Source organism: Gorilla gorilla, chromosome 10, assembly GCF_029281585.2.
Source record: "Gorilla gorilla gorilla isolate KB3781 chromosome 10, NHGRI_mGorGor1-v2.1_pri, whole genome shotgun sequence".
Taxonomy (NCBI): Eukaryota; Metazoa; Chordata; class Mammalia; order Primates; family Hominidae; genus Gorilla; species Gorilla gorilla.
Genome location: NC_073234.2, coordinates 49,946,777 through 49,967,365, shown reverse-complemented (window position 1 = coordinate 49,967,365; position 20,589 = coordinate 49,946,777). Strand labels below are relative to the sequence as shown.

General features: G+C 49.6%; 1 protein-coding gene across 6 annotated transcripts in view; it reads right to left on the bottom strand.

The window, feature by feature from the left end:
- GALNT6 (polypeptide N-acetylgalactosaminyltransferase 6) overlaps nt 1–20,187 on the bottom strand; it is a 40,007-nt gene extending 19,820 nt beyond the window's left edge. The window contains exons 1-6 of one of the 6 annotated variants that reach the window (XM_055357198.2): nt 19,971–20,162; nt 19,220–19,307; nt 11,841–11,962; nt 10,694–10,890; nt 7,674–8,267; nt 5,578–5,750 (exon numbers count right to left, since the gene is read on the bottom strand). In XM_055357198.2, coding sequence (XP_055213173.1) covers nt 5,578–5,750; nt 7,674–8,164 — 664 coding nt within the window. In that variant the 5' untranslated portion in view covers nt 8,165–8,267; nt 10,694–10,890; nt 11,841–11,962; nt 19,220–19,307; nt 19,971–20,162. The other 5 variants (XM_063693980.1, XM_055357196.2, XM_019039071.4 and 2 more) reach the window with 5 other exon arrangements.
- Nucleotides 20,188–20,589: the final 402 nt, after the last annotated feature.

Here is a 20,589-nt window from a genome sequence, read left to right as displayed (position 1 = left end):
TGGCTGCTGACCTAGCCACTCAGGAATGAGGTCTGGCCCTGGTTCTGACTCAGAGGTGGGGAAGAAAAAGCTCCCCAGCTCAGCACGCGGTCTCCTCCTCCATGGTATCAAATGCCCTTAGACTCACTCTCATAGGGCTGCTACTGGGTGCCTGGAGTGGAGGTCAGAGAGCAGGGACATTGTATTTCGGCAGAGACACAGTCCTGTTTGTGTGTGTGTGTAATGAGAGCTGGTTAATCTGATCAAACAGTCAAACGTGTATGAAATTTTATCCCACTGTGGACGGCAGAGATTTCTGACCATGGATGTGAGGTTTTTTTTCTCCTTTCCTCACTGAACTGAATGTTGCTTAAAGTACCTCTAGCGTCTGAAAGCCCTCTGGGTAGGGTTGTTCATCATAGGGTCTACAAATTCCCTGGAATTAAATGCAAAAATGTGGGTTTTGCATATTATTGTGGGCAGTGGTGCACTATTCTAGGGATTTTAACAGATTCTGAAAGGATGCCAGGACCCAGAAAAATAAGAATGACTAGCTTAGGTTTTTCAGGCAGGTGATTGTTTTGTTTTTGTTTTTGAGACAGGGTGTCGCTCTGTCACCCATGCTGAATACAGTGGCATGATCAGGGCTCACTGCAACCTTGACCTCCTGAGTTCAGGTGACCCTCCCACCTCAGCCTCTCGAGTAGCTGGGACTACAGGCACATACCACCATGCCCAGCTAATTTTTTATTTTTTTTTGTAGAGACAGAGTCTTACTATGTTGCCCAGGATGGTCTTGAACTCCTGGGCTCAAGTGATTTTCCCACCTCAGCCTCCCAAAGTGCTGGGATTACAGGTGTGAGCCAGTGCGTCCTGACCATGCAGATGATTTAGAGATGCTGGAATTGGCCTTAGGAGAGAATTGGCCTTAGAAGAGAGTCCAGGGCAACAAGTCCAGGACAGCCAGAGAGAAGGTGAACGTGTATATGGTGGCCTGCTAGGGGCGGGTGCTCTGGAGGGGATACTGGGGCTACTGCCAACTCTGCCCTACTGAACACAGGCTACTCTGCCTGTTAGATGCTGCCTGTGCCAGCCTGGCATTATGTCACTTGTCTAGCTAGTCAGAGGAGTTGCCTACCTGGGCACTTGCAGCTCACAGAGTCACAAAGTTTAGGGTGAAAAGTTAACAGTTTAGAACCCCCACGTCCAAGGCTACGGGAGCCCACCTCTTGCATCAGCGTGACCTGGATGTGAGACACGAAGTCAAAGGAAATCACTTCGGAACTTTAAGGCTTAATGAATGCCCTGTTGGATTTTCGATTTGCATGGGGCCTGTAGCCCCTTTGTTTTGGCTAATTTCTCCCATTTCAAATGGGTGTATTTATGCAATGCCTATACCTCCATTGTATCTAGGAAGTGACTTAACTTGCTTTTGATTTTACAGGCTCATAGGGGAAGGGACTTGCCTTGTCTCAGATGGGAGTTTGGACTTGGACTTTTGGGTTAATGCTGGAATGAGCTAAGACTTTGGGGGGACTGTTGGAAAGGCATGATTGTGTTTTGAAATGTGAGGACATGAGATTTGGGAGGGGTTAGTGGTGAAATGATATGGTTTGGCTGTTTCCTCACCCAAATCTCATCTTGAGTTGTAGGTCCCATAATCCCCACATGTGATGGAAGGGACCCAGTGGGAGATAATTGAATCATGGGGCAGTTTCCACCATGCTATCCTTGTGATAGTAAGTTCTCACGAGATCTGATGGTTTTATGAGGGGCTTCCCCTTTTGCTCGGCTCTCATTCTTCTCTCTCCTGACACCTCATGAAGAAGGACATGTTTGCCTCCCCTTCTGCCATGATTATAGGTTTCCTGAGGTCTCCCCAGCCCTGCAGAACTGTGAGTTAATTAAACCTCTTTCCTTTATAAATTACCCAGTCTTGGGTATGTCCTTATAGCAGTGTGAGAATGGACTAATACACTCCAGTACAAGAGATTCAGGTGAAAGAGCTTCCGAAGGATGGGTAGCATAGGGTTAGGAGGAGAAAGATAACGAAAGAACCCAGTTTGAGAGGAAGGACCGCTAATATGCTTGCTTCCATTCCATACAACCTTTCCATTGCTACAAAGATTCCCTAGAGATCACTGCCAAGCTCCTCCCATCTCTGCCAAACTCTTCACCCTTCCCTTTCCAGAAGCCTAATCTATACATTCCTTGTCCACCAGACCCTGTCATTGCATCCCTGATACTTGCTTGCCTTGATTTATTTATTATTTTTTTTTAGAGACTGGGTCTCACTCTTATTGCCTAGGCTGGAGTACAATGGTGCAGTCAAGGCTCACTGCAGTCTCAGCCTGCTGGGCTCAAGCAATCCTTCCACCTCAGCCCTCCAAGTAGCTGGAACCACAGGCACATGCCACCGTGCCCAGCTAACTTTTCTATTTTTTATAGAGATGGGTTCTTGCGACATTGCCCAGGCTGGTCTTGAACTCCTGGCCTCAAGCAATCCTCCTGCCACAGCCTCCCAAAGTTCTGGGATTACAGGCATGAGCTACTGTGCTTGGCCTATTTTACTTTATTTGTATCTTTTTTAGAGACAAGGTCTCACTCTGTCATCCATGCTGGAGTGCAATGGTGCAATCACAGCTCACTGCAGCCTCAATTTCCTGGGCTCAAGTGATCCTCCCACCTCAGCCTCCCAAGTAGCTGGGACCACAGGCAAATACCACCATGCCTGCTAATTTTTAATTTTTGTAGAGATGGGATTTTGTTATGTTGCCCAGGCTGGTCTGGCCTTGCTTTATAAGTGCTGCCAAGTATCTGTCTTCCCTGGGAAGATGTGAGCTTCCTGAAGAAATGAACTCAACAGGGCTCACACTCAGCCCTTCCTTCCACAGCCCTAGTCCTCTTTTCAGCATCACCCCTAACCTAGAGGAAGGAGGGAGGCTGGAGGAGGACAAGGACAGGAAGCAGCTCTACTGGAGTGGCCCCAGCGCTTACACTGGGAAGTGTGGAGTCGGTTCCTGCCCTCACTATTGGGAGTTTGAGCACAGGAGGTCAACCTGGGAGAGCCCCAGACACCACATGCCTCCTACGAGGAGGGCTAAGCTTGTGGAGACTCTCAGCCTAAAGGTGCCTCAGTCCCACAGCCTTTCCTAGTTCCGGCCCCATCATCTCCTACTCTCAAGTGAGTGTAAGAACTTCCTCTCCAGACTGTGAGTCCTCTGCCTCTCTTCCTGCCGATTATCCTCCTCCAAAGCTGCCATCCTTCTGAAATGAGGTCACAATACAGATGAAACACTTGCAACGACTCCTTACTTTCTAAATAAATGCTTTTAGCATGACATGAATGTCAATTCAACATTTTTTTTTTGAGACAGGGTCGTGCTCTGGCTCAGCCTCCCGAGTAGCTGGGACTACAGGCACATGCCACCATGCCAGGCTAATTTTTGTAATTTTTATAGAGACAAGGTCTTGAGATGTTGCCCAGGCTGTCTTGAACTCCTGGGATCAAGTGATCCACCCGCCTCGGCCTCCCTAAGTGCTGGGATTACAGGGGTAAGCCACTGTCCCTGGCCAATTTAACATCTTTTAAGTCTCATTTCCTAAACAAACCTAAGCTTCAGCCACACCAGATCTCTTTAACAAACACATTCATGTCTTTAGGACTGTGCTTATGCCATTCTCTTGTGGGAATGCCCTTCATCCACTCTTCTCTCTTAGACACTCATCCTTTAAGGCCCAGCTCCAATCTGGCTTCCACTGCAGACCAGCCTTAGCCACGCCAGGCAGCAATGGCACCTCCTGGCTACATACTCCATGGTGCATTGTTCCCGTACCATGAATAAAATGGAATGCATGCTTGTGACACTCTTACTTGATGCCAGCCACTCTGTGGCACATGAATCTCATTTATGACCTATCTCATATCCCTCACCCACCATGTAAGGGACTCAACTGCTCTTTTTTTTTTTTTTTTTTGAGATGGAGTCTCACTCTGTAGCCCAGGCTGGAGTGCAGTAACATGATCTTGGCTCACTGCAACCTCCGCCTCCTGGGTTCAAGCAATTCTCCTGCCTCAGCCTCCCGAGTAGTTGGGACTACAGGCATGCTCTGCCACGCCTGGCTAATTTTTGTATTTTTAGTAGATACGGGGTTTCACCATATTGGCCGGGCTGTCTCGAACTCCTGACCTTAAGCAATCTGCCCGCCTCGGCCTCCCAGAGTGCTAGGATTACAGGTGTGAGCCACCACGCCCAGTCCTTTTTTCTGTTTTGTTTTTTGAGAAGGAGTCTCACTCTGTCTTCTCAGGCAGAAAAGCAGTGTTGCCATCTTGGCTCACTGCAGCCTACGCCTCCTGGGTTCAGGTGATTCTTGTGCCTCAGCCTCCCGAGTAGCTGGGACTACAAGTGCACACCACCACACCCGGCTAATTATTTTTTGTATTTTGGGTAGAGATGGGGTTTCACCATGTTGGCCAGGCTGGTCTCAAACTCCTGACCTCAAGTGATCTGTCCGCTTCAGCCTCCCAAAGTGCTGAAATTACAGGCTTGAGCCACTGTGCCCGGTCTGCCCCCATTTTTTGAAGAGGAAACAGGTTCAGGGAGGCCAAATGCTTGTCCAAGGTCACAGAGCTAGGAAGGGTCAGAGCTGGGATTTGAATTCCTAGGTGTTGGACTCTGCAGTCCATGCCCTTTCACACCTGTTACAGGTGCATCACTGCCACAGCACTGTGGCTAGTGTTGTAAGAGGCTTCTGGCCGGGCACGGTGGCTCATGCCTGTAATCCCAGCACTTTGGGAGGCTGAGGCAGGCAGGTTACCTGAGTTCGGGAGTTCGAGACCAACCTGACCAACATGGAGAAACCCCATCTCTATTAAAAATACAAAATTAGCTGGGTGTGGTGGCGCATGCCTGTAATCCCAGCTACTAGGGAGGCTGAGGCAGGAGAATCGCTTGAACCTGGGAGGCGGAGGTTGTGGTGAGCTGAGATCACACCATTGTACTCCAGCCTGGGCAACGAGAGCGAAACTCCATCTCAAAAAAAAAAAAAAAAAAAGAGGCTTCTGACCTATGGGGGTTTTTAGTATTTTCAGGGCAGGGTCTGTCTCCTTTGTCATGGCATCCCCTCTGCCTGGGTCAGAGCCAGGCACACAGTACTCAGTAGATGTTTGTGGAATTGAAGGCTGGAAGTTTGGTGAGCAACCCCACTTACCTATCAACAGCTGTGGCAAAAAGGGCTGGTTGGGGAGTCTTCAAGAGCAGAAGAGTGGCCCAGCGGGTAGGAAACAGAGGTGAAGGCCTGTCCCTACCCTCTGCCCTGGCTCTGCCAGCATTTCTGAGTTAGGGTTGGCCTTGGCAGCGTTCAGGGAGTCTTGAAGCCAGAGCTGAAAAGCTCTTGGAGCTCTTTGGCTGAGGTGTGAAGAAAGCATGGTCTACCTGCCCCTACCTGACTTCTTCCTGCTCCTGGCCTTTAAGATGAGCTGTGATGCCAGGCAACAGGCTCATGAGGTGGTGCCTGCTCCCTTGAAAGGACCTGCCCTCCTCCTTTGAGTGCCCAGGGGAGACCCCGGCCTCCTCCTCTGGGCCCCTCCAGCCTCACCCTCCGTGCTGGCATCATCCACCAGTATGATCTCCTTGAGCAAGATGGCAGGGGTGGTGTGTAGGACGCTGTACACTGTTCGCAGCAGTGTGGACCAGGCCTCGTTGTGGAACACAATGATCACGCTGGTGGTGGCCAGTGGGGGGCAGCGCTGGAACTTCTGGTCCACACACCTGGAAGTATGAAAGTACGGACAAAGTTCTCCTGGTCCCTGGGAGTACCAGGTGTGGGGAGGGCCCCATCCAGAGACTCCCCCAGACCATCCTCCACTCCTCTGAACCACAGCCTACATTCTTTATAGCAGGTGGGAACAGCTGTTCCCTGTTCCTGTCTTCCCCGGTATCTGCCACCCACCCTGAGCCTTTGCACAGGTTCTAGCCAAACCACTCCAAAATCCATCCCCACAGAGCTGGCTCAGTGCCCCAGCTGTGATGCTGAGGCTCCTCCACCCCCTTCCTTCATCTGCTATCTGCTCTCAGGCTAGGAGTTCCCAGGGCTGGCTCTCTTCCTCCGTAATATGTGAACTGCATAAAATGTAATCCAATCCAGAGGTCCCAGAGGGGTAGGTAATAAAGGCCAAATTTGACATCTGAGAAAAGTGACTATGATTTCCATACTCAATGAGAAGAAAAGGTTCTTCCCTTTACAGCGTACAGTTCCTCTCTAATCCATTTTCTCATTAACTCCCTGTGATTTGACACAACTATCACAGTCAATTTCCTGCGACCTTTCTTCCATCTTCATCCACTCCAGCTACTCTGTGGCACTTGGCCACGCTGCTACCTTCTTGACACTCTATCTCAGGGTTGGGGTGGAAATGTGTTAATCCTGGATCTCAAGGAATCATGTGACCTCACACCCTTTCCTTGACCTCCTCTGCTGGTCAGAGGATTTCTTGGGGACCCTCCAGAGAGATTCCCCGGCTTCCTCCACTGGCTGCTGTCACACCCAGTGCTCTTCTCTCTCTCTCTTTTTTTTGAGACAGAGTCTTGCTCTGTCACTCAGGCTGGAGTGCAGTGGTATGATCTTAGCTCCCTGCAACCTCCACCTCCCAGGTTCAAGCGATTCTTGTCCTTCAGCCTTCTGAGTAGCTGGGATTACAGGCACCCACTACCATGCCAGGCTAATTTTTTTGTATTTTTAGTAGAGACAGGCTTTCACCATGTTGGCCAGGCTGGTCTTGAACTCCTGGCCTCAAGTGATACACCCACCTCAGCCTTCCATAGTGCTGGGATTATAGGCATGAGCCACTGTGCCTGGCCCCAGTGCCCTTCTCTGCTGAGGAATTCCTGATAGCTTCAAGTGGCCCCTTGTTCTAGGGCTATCATACTTGGCTCAAGTCTCAAGAACCTCAGGTTCACAGCCCTAAAGACTCATGAAATCTGGGGATGAGGGCTGCCATTTGAGAAAAGGCCAAATAGGGTATAACACTTGACCTGGAAAAGACAAAGGCTAAGTGGGGAAGACACACTGTCTTTAACTTGAGGATCATGGGAATGCAGCCATGGGGGCGTTAGAGGGAGGGGGCTGCCACTCAAAGATCTAAGTGAGATCTCATTGTGCAAGATTGAGGCTATAAACAACTTCAAATAAAGGTTGGAATCAATTCGCGGCCTTGTGGGCCTTCACTGGAGGAAACCAGGTGTGAGGATATTCCTAACCACCAGGGCTGCTGTTAAGAAATGCCCCCGCCCCTCCAAACAGCTCAGCATTAGAGTCCCACAGTCTCTGGAGCAGGCCTCAGTAGAGGAGAAAGCTACTGAAACCACAGCTTGGTATCAGGTCTCCCCAGTCACCCCGTGCCAGGTCCTGGTGCCAGGCTGAGTTCCTTCTTCCACATCATCTCACTTTCATAATTGCATTTCACTCTCACAGGTCTCCTTGGGCCTCTGGCCTGACCATAATACCCTTGAATCACAACCCCTGGGATCAGCACAGTTGTTCTGGGAAAGAAGTGAGGCATAGAGGAGATCCTTGCCCATATTATAAAATTCCCTTCAACTCTTTCTCTGCCCCTTGATCTATGGCCCTGGCCATACTAGCCATGCCTTTAGCAAAGCCCTGGTCTCCCCACAAGGACTCTGGGTGCTACTTACTCAGGTGGTCGGGTGTCTGGCCCCAGGGACCTCTGCAGGGAGATCCGGTCGCTGGCAAAGGCATTGAAGCAGTGCTTCTTATAGCCTTCTTCCTTTTCCTGGGTCTCCAGGGGGGTCCACTTGCTCTTCTGAAATGCTTTTCCATCTGCCCCAGGGGCATTGGGGTCCTGTGGTGGCCGTTCCCAGAAGGGCTTCAGTTCAGCTGGGGTATAGAACCCAGGGAGGCAGGACTGGTTTATGGAGAACAGAGTCTGCTGGGCTTCTGGAGCCCTGATTTGGAGCTTGGGCATTGAATCTCTAAGGTTGTTCATGGCCTCCAGCATGAGGTCCAGGACGTGATCCTTCCGGCTCACCAGGGACTTCAGCCACGGCTTCTCTGTGGCCTCCTCTCTGCTGCTCACATCCCTATGCAGGAGGAAGAGGAAGAGCACAAAGGCGCAGCCCACCATGGCCAGGCGCAGGGGCATGTGGCGTCTGCGGAGGAGCCTCATCCTCCAGAACCAAGGGGCACCCCAGCTGCGTCAGCTCTGAGTCCTGAGCCCAACCCTGGAGATAGCTTGATACGTTGTGGTGGCCACAAGCTGGGGCCTCAGCCTGAGAAAGGAGGGGACAAGAGAGAGAAGTGAGCCAACACAGGGTAAGGAGGGAGTCGGGTGCTTGGGGTTCGAGGCCAGGCTCTGTTGCTGAGTGGTGGCATCACCTTATTGGCCACAACTTTCCCATATCTACATTTCCTTCATCCATAAAATGAGGAGACTGGAGGCAGTGTTTCTTTCCTGCCCTAAGATCCTAATATGCATGGATCTAGAGTCACTGGAACGCTGAAACACTACAAGAGATTTAATCATTAAACTCATGAGATTTAATCATTATGGCTTTGGGAAACAACTTGGTATTATCAAGAAAAATTTAAAATGAACACAGCCTGAGCCAGCAATTCCACTCCTCATTTTATATCCCAGACAAACTCTGGTAGATGCAAACCAAGAGGTATGTACAAGAACATTTAAGCCAACACTGACTTAAATGGCAACAAACTGGTAAAACCTTTAAGTCCACCAGCAGAATGAATAAATAAAGTGCAAAATACCCATACTATGCAGTGCTCTACAGTGATGACCAAGAATGAACCATTTCTCCATGCAACAATGTGGATGTGTTGTTGGGTGAAAAAAGCAAGTGACAAAAGAATACATACAGTATGATTCCACTTATAGAAAATGTAAAAACGTGCTAAAATTAAACAATATCTTGTTCTTGAATACAAATATGTGAGAAAGCTATAAAGAAAGCTAAAGAAGACTAGCCTGGCCAACATGGTGAAACCCTGTCTCTACTAAAAATACAAAAATTAGCTGGGCGTGGTAGCGCATGCCTGTAATCCCAGCTACTTGGGAGGCCGAGGCAGGAGAATCACTTGAACCTGGGAGGCAGAGGTTGCAGTAGGCTAGGATCATGCCACTGCACTCTAGCCTGGGCAACAGAGCAAGACTCCGTCTCCCCACGAAAAAAAGAAAGCTAAAGAAATGATATAACCAGTTTCTGAAGATGAAGAAAACGGTACAGGATTAGAGATGGGTAATGGGGGACTTCAAAGTGTTTTTTTCTCAAAGTGGATGATGGCTGCTGGTGGACTGTAATTCTTTATACCCTATACGTATTTTATAAATATTTCTTGGCCAAGCATGGTGTAATCCCAGCACTTTGGGAGGCTGAGGTGGGAGGATCGCTTGGGCCCAGGAGTTCAAGACCAGTCTGCTCAACGTATTGAGAGCCCATCTCAATAAAAAATTTTAAAAATTAGCGAGGCGTAGTGGTGCACACCTGTAGTCCTAGCTGCTTGGGAGGCTGAAGCAGGAGGACTGCTGGAGCCCAGGAGGTTAAGGCTGCAGTGAGCTATAATCGCACCATTGCTCTTCAGCATGGGCGAGAGAGATTCTGTCTTTAAAAATAAATAAATAAAAGTTATCTGTAATCTACTCCTATTTAATAAAAAAGAATTTAACAGAAACCTAAGATTTCATGACAAGACATTCCCGGCAGGGCTGGGCATGGGCGTTCACCAGGCTCCACCCCCAGGCATATGGATCCATGCCCTAGAGGATGAATGCTTGCAGAACTTTCTGTGCAGAGTTCTGGACACATAAGCTCACTGGTTAAGCACTAGACATCAATGGCAAGGGACCTGGGCACAAATTCCAGTTCTTCCTCTTCTAGTAGTAGCACCTACCTCCTAGGGTTGTTACAAGGATTATGTTCCTTCCCCGCAAAATTCATGGACAAAGCTTAGCAGACTCTGCACGTGGTAAGTTCCCACAAAGTGTTAGTTTTGATCATTAGCAGCTGTGTGACTGTTGGGTAATTTACTTAATCCCTCTAAGCCTCAATTTCCTCATCTATAAAGTGGGGGCAACTAATACCTAACTCACAGGGTTGTGGGGAGAATTAAATCAGATAATGTAGGTAAAATGTTTGGCAGAGCACCTGTCACACTAAGCCCTCAATAAATGGTATCAACTATTTCTATTATTATGATAAATCCCTGCTTCACTTCCCAGCAGTTATCCTCAAGCACCTGGCCCTTGGCCAAAGCCACGTTCATTACTCCCTGCATGTTTTGCTTAAAAATAACTCTGGTTGTACTATTTAATGCTATTGTTTAAACGCACAAGCTCCTGCCTGTGGAGAGGCCTGGTGTCTGAGACCTTGGGAGTATGTGGCCATCATGATCTCAAGTGGGGAGCTGGATTCATTCTGGACTGGGGTAGAAATGTGGCTTCTTTTATAACATCAGATTCAGCAGCACCGTCAAAAATCAAACAAAAGAAATCTCTTTGAGCATCTATTTTGTATTAACTATTGTCTAGGAGATAGGAGAGATTTGTTTATTCCACCAGTATTTACTGAATAACTGCCTCTACCAGGTACTCTGCAAGAGGCGGGGGACACAGAGAAGTGCAAGGCCAGCCCTCAAGGATCCTACAGTCAATTGGGGGCATCAGATTTTAAACAGAGATTACCCTGTGAGAAGCAGAATCAAAGAGGTACCCTTGAGTGCTGAAGGAGCCAGCATGCAGGAAACTCAGCAAATGGGGGAGGGCAACATCTGTGAAGAAATCTCACGGGGGCAGAAATGGGCCGAACACTAACTGGCGAGTAGGAGTCAGCGAGGCGAGGTGAGCACATTTCAGGCAGAAGGCACAGTACCTGCAATGGTCTAGAGGTGGGAGACAGAAGAGCCAGTCACAGAACTGTAAGCAGTCTGGTATGGCAGGAGTAGCAGAAATTGGGCCTACAGAGGTGGCTGAAACCAAGTCCTAAGGGCCTTGTTCATCATGCTGAGGAGCATTTGCCCTTGACCCAAGGCATGGGGAGTAATAAAGCGTTAAGCTGGGAGCCCAGCATTACAGGAAGAGCAATATGACAGCGGTGGAGGGTATCTTGGAAAGGGACCTGCTTGGCAGCTGGATGACCCATTCGGAGTCTGACCCAGGAGAGTTAGTAGCAGTGTGGATGGAAGAGGGAGGGTGTGGTGCTAGGAAGACCCCCTTGGGTGATGGGGTGGGACAGTTTACCCCGTCTGGTACACAGAGGGACACAAAGGCTCAATTCTTTTCCCCAAGGGATTTGAAAATCTTATTGGAGAACGAGAACTGATAGCACTGACCAGGTGAAGGAAGCACCTGACCAGGGGAGATTCAGGAGCAGGAAAAGGACCTTTCACTGAATACTCTTTTGTACTTTGAACCCTGACTATATTACTTATTCAAAAATGAATAAAATTAAAGCAGAATAGCACAGACAGTAAGTGCTAAGCTGAGAGAGGTAGAGTTCCCTGTGGGTTTGAGGAAGGCTTTGGGGAGGAAATGGGGATTCAGTGTAGCAGGAGTTTCTTGTCACAGAGGTTGAGTTATGCTGGGGCTAGCACAGGGGGATTTGCTTGAGCTAGACACCTCATCAGTTCTGGAACTGTCCCGGCTAAGCCCACACAGAGGCCTGCAGAATGGGGGAGTGTTTGCCATGACAGCTTTGAACCGTCCTGCAGCCTTCATCTTCCCTGCTACTTTCCATCTACCTTCCCACTCCAGCAAGAAAGAGGGAGCACAGTTAGAAACAAAGGCATGGTAAGATTGTAGTTACTAACTGTTGCCAGTGCTCAAGACTCACCCCCTCCAGGAAGGCCTCCTGACTGATTCACTCAGAATCACCTAGGTTACTCCAACTCTTTCATCCTGGCGCTGCCTCGTGGTCCCTCACAGCAGGGCCTGTTTTTGCTTCTTTTATTTTCCCTGGAGAAAGAAATATAGGGTTAAATTGAGCTCTTCCTAGGCATCTAATCTCTCAATCCCATCTGGCTGCCTGAAGCTTTCTCTCTCAAACCTACAGTTCCTCAAGGTACTAACCACATCCTGAACCGAAATGAGACACCTGGGATTAGCCTTGGTGGTGAGGCACTCATTCTCTAGTTTGTTTGCTTAGCATGAGGGCAACAGGAAGAGTCCCTTAGAAGAGACACAGAATCTAGTGCAAGCCACAGGACTTTGGGGTTAAGGATTTTTGCTCCCTGTGTAGGAGATGATTCCCAGAAGTATGGTTAGCAAGGTCGTGGAGGTCGCCCCTCCACCAGCCTTGGAGAAAGAATAGCTGCTATTCTTTGCTATTCTTTCAAGTACAAAGCTTCACGAGATCCGCCCCTGGTGTCTTGTATATCTCCCTCACCTTTGGGCTCCCACACCTGGCTTCCTGCTTTCCTGGCAAGTGTGCCCGCAGCCCCCATCCACTCATTTCCCTCTCGCTGTGGCTCAGCACTTCTTCCCAAGTCTTTTTCCTCCAGCTACCCTTGGGCCTGCAACTCTCTGGACCATCCTTGGCTTTGATCCCGAGATGATGCCAGAAATCCTCTCTGAAAAGCCTGCCCAGATTGAACAAATGGGATTTGCTTCCCTGGCCCCACCGGCCAGAACACAAACTTACCTTCTCTCATTGGTGTAAGGAACTGAGGCTTTACCCAGCCCAGCTTGTATCAAACTGCTGATTACAATCCACTGTGATATTATAAAATAAATTCAAGAGTGTTGCAAATTAGCATTCAAAAATTTCTTTAAAAGACCAGTTAGGACCAGGCACAGTGGCTCACACCTGAAATCCCAGCACTTTGGGAGGCCATGGTGGGCAGATCACTTTAGGCCAGGAGTTCAAGACCAACCTGGCCAACATGGTGAAACCCCATCTCTACTAAAAATACAAAAATTAGACAGGCATGGTGGCAGGTGCCTGTAATCCCAACTACTCAGGAGACAGAGGCAGGAGAATTGATTGAACCTAGGAGCTGGAGGTTGCAGTGAGCAGAAATAGCACCACCTTACTCCAGCCTGGGTGACAGAGCAAGACTCTGTCTCAAAAAAAAAAAAAAAAAAAAAAAGAGCAATTAGCAAAAAGAGACCAGTTAGCTGGGTGTGGTGGCATAGGCCTGTAATCTCAGCTACTTGAGAGGCTGATGCTAGAGGATTGCTTGAGCCCAGGAGGTTGAGGCTGTAGTTAGTTATGATCATGCCACTGCACTACAATCTAGGCAATAGAGCGAGACCCTGTCTCAAAAAATAAAAATAAATAAATTTTAAAAACCCAGAATAGAATGAAAAAGAAAATATCAAAGTGCATCATGTATCACATGTAACACAGGCAAGTATTCGTTTTTCCTTTCTTTCTTTTTTTTTTGGAGACAGGGTCTCATTCTGTTCCTTAAGCTGGAGTGCAGTGGCGCAATCTCAGCTCACTGCAGCCTTGACCTCCTGGGCTCAAAGGATCCTCCTACCTCAGCCTCTGGAGTAGCTGGGACCATAGGTATGTGTCACCAAGACCGGCTAATTTTTATTTTTTGGTAGAGATGGGGGTCTCACTATGCTGCCCAGGCTGGTCTTCAACTACTAGGCTGAAGCAATCCTCCTGCCTTGACCTCCCAAAGTGCTGGGATTACAGGTGTGAGCCATCACGTCCAGCCTGAAAAGTAAACTTCTATTTTAATGTTTGTTTCAGTCTATTAAAGATACACACTGCCTGATACAAAATTAAAATGATAAATTTGTTATTCAAAATTCGTACAACTAAAGACAAAAGAAGTTTAAATGATTCAATTTTCAAATGATAGTTTTTATGGTTTGTAGAATTTATGCTTGTAATATGATTAAATTATAAAACTGCCCTAAGATTTTTGGGATGCCCTGTCACATATACACAGGTACCAGGTCTTGCTATAAAGTATATTTCTCACTTTGGTCAAGTCATAGAAGTTCGAAGGCCAGTGACACAGTCCAAACCCCACAGTTTATATTCTAGCCCCCCTCCAAAAAGCCTTCTCAGATCTCCCAGCAGAATTCATCTCTTCCCTGCTTTGCCCCCTTAGCACCCGATTTTTATTTGTACTCCAGTCTCATCACAGCCCACCATGTGTTTATGGACTCCTGGACCAGAGAGGCCATGCCATTTTCAGCTTTTTATCACCTACAAAGTCTAGCACAAGTTTTACATATAGCAGGTGTTCCATAAACTTTTTTTTTTTTTCTCTTGGAGACAGGGTCTCACTCTGTCACCCAGGCTGAAGTGTAGTGGCATGAACACAGCTTTCTGCAGCCTCGACCTCCCAGGCTCAAACAATCCTCCTATCTCAGCCTCCTGAGTAGCTGGGAATACAGAGGTGCGTGCCATCAGGCCTGGCTAGTTCCACAAACTCTTGTTAAATGAGATGAGGTTGGAAGGGTTAAATGTGGAGCACTGGCTTCACTAAATGATGTTCTGAATGAACTTACTGCAAGAAATACTTGACTTACAGCATATTCTGCCATTACACATTAGCTTGCTGTTTTGACGAGGTCTGTCTGTGGGTCTAACATCCTCATTTTATCAACAGCGAGGCCAGAATGGTTAGGTGACTTCTCTAGCAACACACGGCTAGTGGCTCCCAGGAGTAGAACCTGATCTCTCAACTCCTAGACCACTACTCTGTTTACCACACTCATACCCTTGGAGGTTGAGTAGGGAATTTGGGGACCAGGCCTGTCCTCCCTGCGCCTCCCCGACTCCACCCTTTGATCCCCTTCCTGGCATTTGCCTTCCTCCCACTCAGGGATACAAATGCTTTAAAGATGTGGAAACTGGCAGTCCCAGGCAGCCTTAGCTTTTGTGAATGTCAGGGTCAGCCATCCAGAACATGCCCTAGCTGTCCAGGTGGCCTCTTTGTAACAATGTTTCTTTCTATTTATCAGGTGAGCTGGTCACCTCCTTAGACGTGGCAGCAGGAAGCAAGCAGTCCTTACCACAGGGATATTTGCTCAAGTTACTCAGAGGAGGGCTCAATTACAAGTTTCTTTGGAAAGTGATAACTGTCACCACTCTTACCACGGGGCACAGGTGTGTGGAGCTAGACATCATATTGGGGAGGGGGCAGGTTAATTTCACACTACTGTTGGGGGAAATGGGGCTGAGAGGCTGTTTGGCCAAATGACCGTCCTTTCTTCCTCATAAGCACTTTCTCTCCATCAAACACAGCACTCATCTCAAGTCCTCTGTACTCATACTGTGAACAGAAGAGCAAATTATCTCCTCCAAAGCCCTCCTCCCACCCCTGACCCTTTTGATCACAGAATGTGGGAGGTTTTTATTTTTCCCCGTAATTACACCTTCAAGACACTTCAGCTTTTCTCCAAGACTCAAGCTGCAATACTGTGGCTTATTTTCCCAGGAAGATATGCTGAAAATTATTTCTGTAGCTAGTCTATCAAGTTCCCCCAACATATCAAGGTTCATTTTATGTTTGCATAATTTTTTTTTTTGAGATGGAGTCTCATTCTGTTACCCATACTGGAGTGCAGTGACGGGATCTCGGCTCACTGCAACCTCCGACTCCTGGGTTCAAGCGATTCTCATCCCTCAGCCTCCCGGGTAGCTGGGATTACAGGCACCTGTCACCACGTCCGGCTAATTTTTGTATTTTTTTAGTAGAGACAGTGTTTCGCCATGTTGGCCAGGCTAGTCTTGAACTCCTGACCTCAAGTGATCTGTCTGCCTTGGCCTCCCAAAGTACTAGGATTACAGGTGTGAGCCAATGCGCCCAGCCTATTTGCATGATATTTTAAGCTTAAATTACCCAAACATGGATTTTCTATTGAAAAACTCAACCCAGCTTTGCTCACCACTGTATACCTAGAGCAGCACTTGGCATGTGGTAGGCACTTGGTTAATATTTGTTGACTTATTCCAAGAAAAAGTCACCAAAAATCAAAATAATATGCCACCAAACAGGAGGTTCAACAGTTCACAGGTTTTTCACTGGAGACCCTGTAGGCCCTTCCAGGTGGGGCAGGGGTGTGCAACGGTTCATCCCTAGGAGTGCAGAAGTGGAGGGAGGGTTCCAGGTGGAGATGAGGTGGGATTCTCTAATCACCTAGAAGCCTTGGTGACAACGAGACTGGGCTTGAGGGGGAGAGTTGGGGGAAAGGACAGAGAAGGGACAGGGAAGTGATGAGAAGGATGGAAGACAGGAGGGGTATTCCCGAAGGCCTCTTGGGCCAGTCTTCAAATTGGGAAGGGGGGTTAATGGGAGAGACTAGAATTGAATTTTTCCTTTTCTCCTCATCCCCCAGTCTGCTCTTGGCTGCAGAACTTTCACCCGGGGCCACTTGCTACTCAATGTACCATCCCCCTGGGCTCAGGGTCTGTGCCCAGCCTCCTCCGCTAGCCAGCCTGCCCAATTTCCCCATTGCTGCCAGAAGCATTAAAGTCCGTGAAACAAGCCAGCCCCTGTCCCACTCTCAGACAGGTCCTTTTTAATCCTGTCTCAATTTCAGGTTCACCCCACACCCGCTCCCAAGTCCTGCTGATTCACTCCCTGCCTCTGGGTTCCTCACTGTCCTTTCTGCTTTCAAAACCTTCATTTGAAATTGTGCCTTTATCAACCAGCATCTGGAGGATCAGCGGGAGCTGCCTGCCAGCCTCCTTTGCCTCGGGCCCCTCTCTCTCTTTCACAATCAGGACAGCTGTATTCATATTCCTTGAGCACTGTTTGACTGTGGCAGAAACACAGAGGGGCTGGCCAGGTTGCTTCCTGTTTGCTGCTCACCCTCAAGCCCAACCAGATGCTTGGCACTCACTGGCTATCTTTTCTTCCTCAAAGCCTTTCCCTTATATTCTTGCTAAGCAAGCCATACTTCTTTTCTTTCAAATTCTTACCAGAGACTCCCCTCTTTCAAGAAGGCTTCCTAGACTAAGGTGCATCTTGCTGCCTCAGTTTCTAGGTGTTATTTGTTCCCAAGTTTCTCTACTACCCGTGCTTTCCTTACGTGGGATTTCCCCACTAACTATCATGGAGAAGGGAGAACCAACAGGCCCAGACGGTAGACCACCTAGATCCTATTTCCTTCTCCTTCCCAATCCTTGAGTCTTGGTCCCCAAACTTCTGTCTCCAGAATGTTCTTCCTGACCTATCTACCTGGCCTTCCAATCCCTGTCGCATCTCTCTGCCTTGAGATGTATGGCAATGCCATTTTGCTAGTCTGTTCTTCATTCTCTATTACGTGCAGAGTTGAGGACTGGGTTGCTTTCTTCCTTCAAATCTCTACCTAGGCCTTAGGACCAGGTTGTTCAGGGTACGAGAGAATAAGCTGACCCCACAGGGCTGTCAGGTGCCACAAAAGTCTTCTAACAGTCCTTCTCCTCCCTGGAGTGAGCTCACCCTTGTTCACCACACAGGCCTTTTACACAGCACAATTACAACATTGAGCTCGACACAGAGACAGGCACTGCCCTGCACTTAACCTCCTGCTTATTCAAATCCTCACTCTCGTTCCTACCAAATGAGAATGAACATTTGGGCTTTCCCAGAAAGGGGCAGAGGGCTGTGTAAAGAGCTGAGTTCACCCAAGCTACGGCATGGACACACCCAACCTGGTCTTCAGCATCACTTCCAGGGCTGGAGATGTCGGAACACATCCATGGGAGCCAGAAAATGTTAAGAAGAATATCATCACCATTTTAAATATTACTGCTTACCATATCAAATCAAGTTACGGTTATCTTCTCTGTTTTACACAGAAGGAAACTGAAGCACAGGGAGGTCAAGTAACTTGACCAAGGTCACACAGCTAGAAATGTGGCAGAGGCAGAATTTGCATTCAGGCCTATGTATCTCCAAAGCCCACTCTCTTAACTACGACATCACATTGTCTTGCATTTGACTGGTGCTTGGAGCTTTGCCAAAACACCTCATATACACCTTCTCATTTGCTCCCCACCCAGGGAGTGTTTATGTGTTTTGGCTAAGATTATACATCAAAGTTAGTGACAGGGCTGAGTCAGCTGCCTGCCTCCATGATACTCACTGCCTCCCTGCACTGAGAGGCCCTCAGTCCTAGGGTTAGCTGCCTCTCCTGGTCCTGAGGTCTGTTCGAGGCAATGGTTGCATGGACTAAGTTCATGCTCATATTTCCTGTCCCCACTTCTTCCAGCTGAACTTGGGCAAATATGTTTCCGACCTCACAGGGCACCTGACACACATCAGGGCCTCCCCTTCTCTGCCCTGAGTTCTTCCACGCTGCTACGGGTAGGAGTCAGCTGTTCCACCCACTGTAGGACTGTGGGCAGCATTACTGAGGTGAGGTCATCTTGAGCAGCCCAGTCTCCTGCACACTTCCCTCTTTCTTTTGAGGGTCCTGTCCTGCTCTCTGCCCTGGTGCCCCTGGAAGCAGCTTTCTCTGATTACCTCTGGGTTCCTAAAGTGCATGGCACCATTAAGGAACTGGAGCTAGGGAAATGCCTGCAATGCTACTGGCTCCTGCTAGGCAATTGGAATCAAAGCATATTTCTTTCTTTCTTTCTTTCTTTTTTTTTTCTGATACAGAGTTTTGCTCTTATTGCCCAGGCTGGAATGCAATGGTGCGATCTCAGCTCACTGCAACCTCTGCCTCCCAGGTTCAAACAATTCTCCTGCCTCAGACTCCCAAGTAGCTGGAATTACAGGAGCCTGCCACCATGCCCGGCTAACTTTTTGTATTTTTTGTGGAGATGGGGTTTTGCCATGTTGGCCAGGCTGGTCTCGAACTCCTGATCTCAGGTGATGCACCAGCCTCAGCCTCCCAAAGTGCTGGGATTACAGGCATGAGCCACCACATGTGGCCGGAACCAAAGCATATTTCAAACCCCTCACCTGACCTGGTTTTCATCATCACATGAATTTCCCTGTCTCATCCTTCTTAACCTTTCCTTTGATGGGAAGGGAGACAGCTCATCTGTCTGGAGCGGAGAATAGGGCCGGTGTGGTGCACACACATCTCTGGTAGAAGGCGCAAAAGTCCTCGAGGCTCTTTGGTGTGTCCAGAACTATGAACCTCACCCAGTGCCTGTAAATTGTGTGTGGGCCTGGGGGCAAGCTCAGAGCACAGAGTTAACATCCTTTCTGAGAGTGCTGCAATGGGTTGTCGGCTGCTAGAAGGGGTCTGCTGTAAGCTTTGCGGGCACCACCCTCCACCCCCATACAGAGAAGAGCCCCATCCTACCCTCTGCAGAGGTCTGGGTCTGCGATGATTGGCCCTGGGTGCAAGTAAAAGCTGTTTCTCCTTTTTGTCAGCCTGGGAATCTGAACAACTGAGGAAATAGGGAAGTCGGTGACAGTCACAGTCATGAACACCCAACAGATTCCATTTCCCCACAGCAGGAGGCAGATCCCTTCCCACCCCCAAAAGCCCCCAGGCTCTGGAGGGAATTCAACCAAGCAGGGCTCAGACCGACCTCCACCAGCTAGGCTTCTCCTCGCCGTCCCCTTCTGCTCAGGCGCAACGTGGCAGGGCAGGAGGAAACCTCTCTGCAAGAGTTGCCGTACCAGAGCACATGGGGTGGCCCGATCTGGGGAGACGGGGCACAGAAGGAATGCAGGGCATGGGTGGGTGAGGGGAAGAGGGTGTGGAGCCCTGGCTCTGGCTTGTCCCCCTCTCACCCCTCCAAGTTCCAGAGGTCTGGGCTCCTCATTCATCTCGTAAGCGCCAAGGTGGAGGGGGGTCCTACCGAGGGAGGAGCTACAGGCCACCGCGACCAGCAGAGAGCGAAGGCAGGAGGGACCAGCCTGGCCCAGCCCCTTCATTTTACTGTCGGGGGTGGTGAGGAGGAAGAGGAAGAGGCGAAGGCTGGCGGAGGAGGAGGTGAGAGCGAGGACTCGGCAGAAGCGAGCTCCGCCGGAGGGAAGTCCGAGCAGTCGGGGAGCTCAGGGGGGCCCTCCCGGGGAGAGGGTCGCGGGCTCCTTCTGCCGCTTACCTGTCGCGCCGAGGCAAAGCCGCAGCCGCGCCGCGGGGTGGCTCCCGGGTTTCCCCACCGGACGGCCGGGAGGGTGGGACCGGGGCGGGACCTCCCCCAGCTGCACTAACGCGCCCGCCCCGCCCCTCCCTGGCCAGGTGCAGCGGGTCCCGCCGTGTCCCCAGCCTGCTGCAGGCCCGGGAACTCCCGGCGGACCGGCAGAGGGGCGGGGGCCCCGGCTTCTCTGCGTCTCAGCCCGCCCCGGGGGTGCGGTCTTTGCGGCCAGGCTTTCAGCGCGGAAAAAGATTGGAGGGTCCTAGTCACCCCAAAGAGGACAGGCATTAGCAGAGCCGCGGGCGGCGGGTGCATGGAACCGGAATGTGCTGCGCGCCCGCCTGGAGCGCTCGGAGCCCTGAGGCCTGCCCCGGAGGGGATAACGCGGCGGGGCGGCCATGGGCCCCGGGGTCCTGCCCCAGGTTTGCTTCTCATTTGTGCTCCATCCAACAAGAGCTCGTATTCCGTGTGCCATGAACTGTGTCAAGGGCTCCAAGTGCCAGGTATCAGGTGAATCCCAGCCCCAGCAAACTTTAAACCTACTATGATTATTCCGAATGTACCGGGGAGGCAGCTGCTCACACAG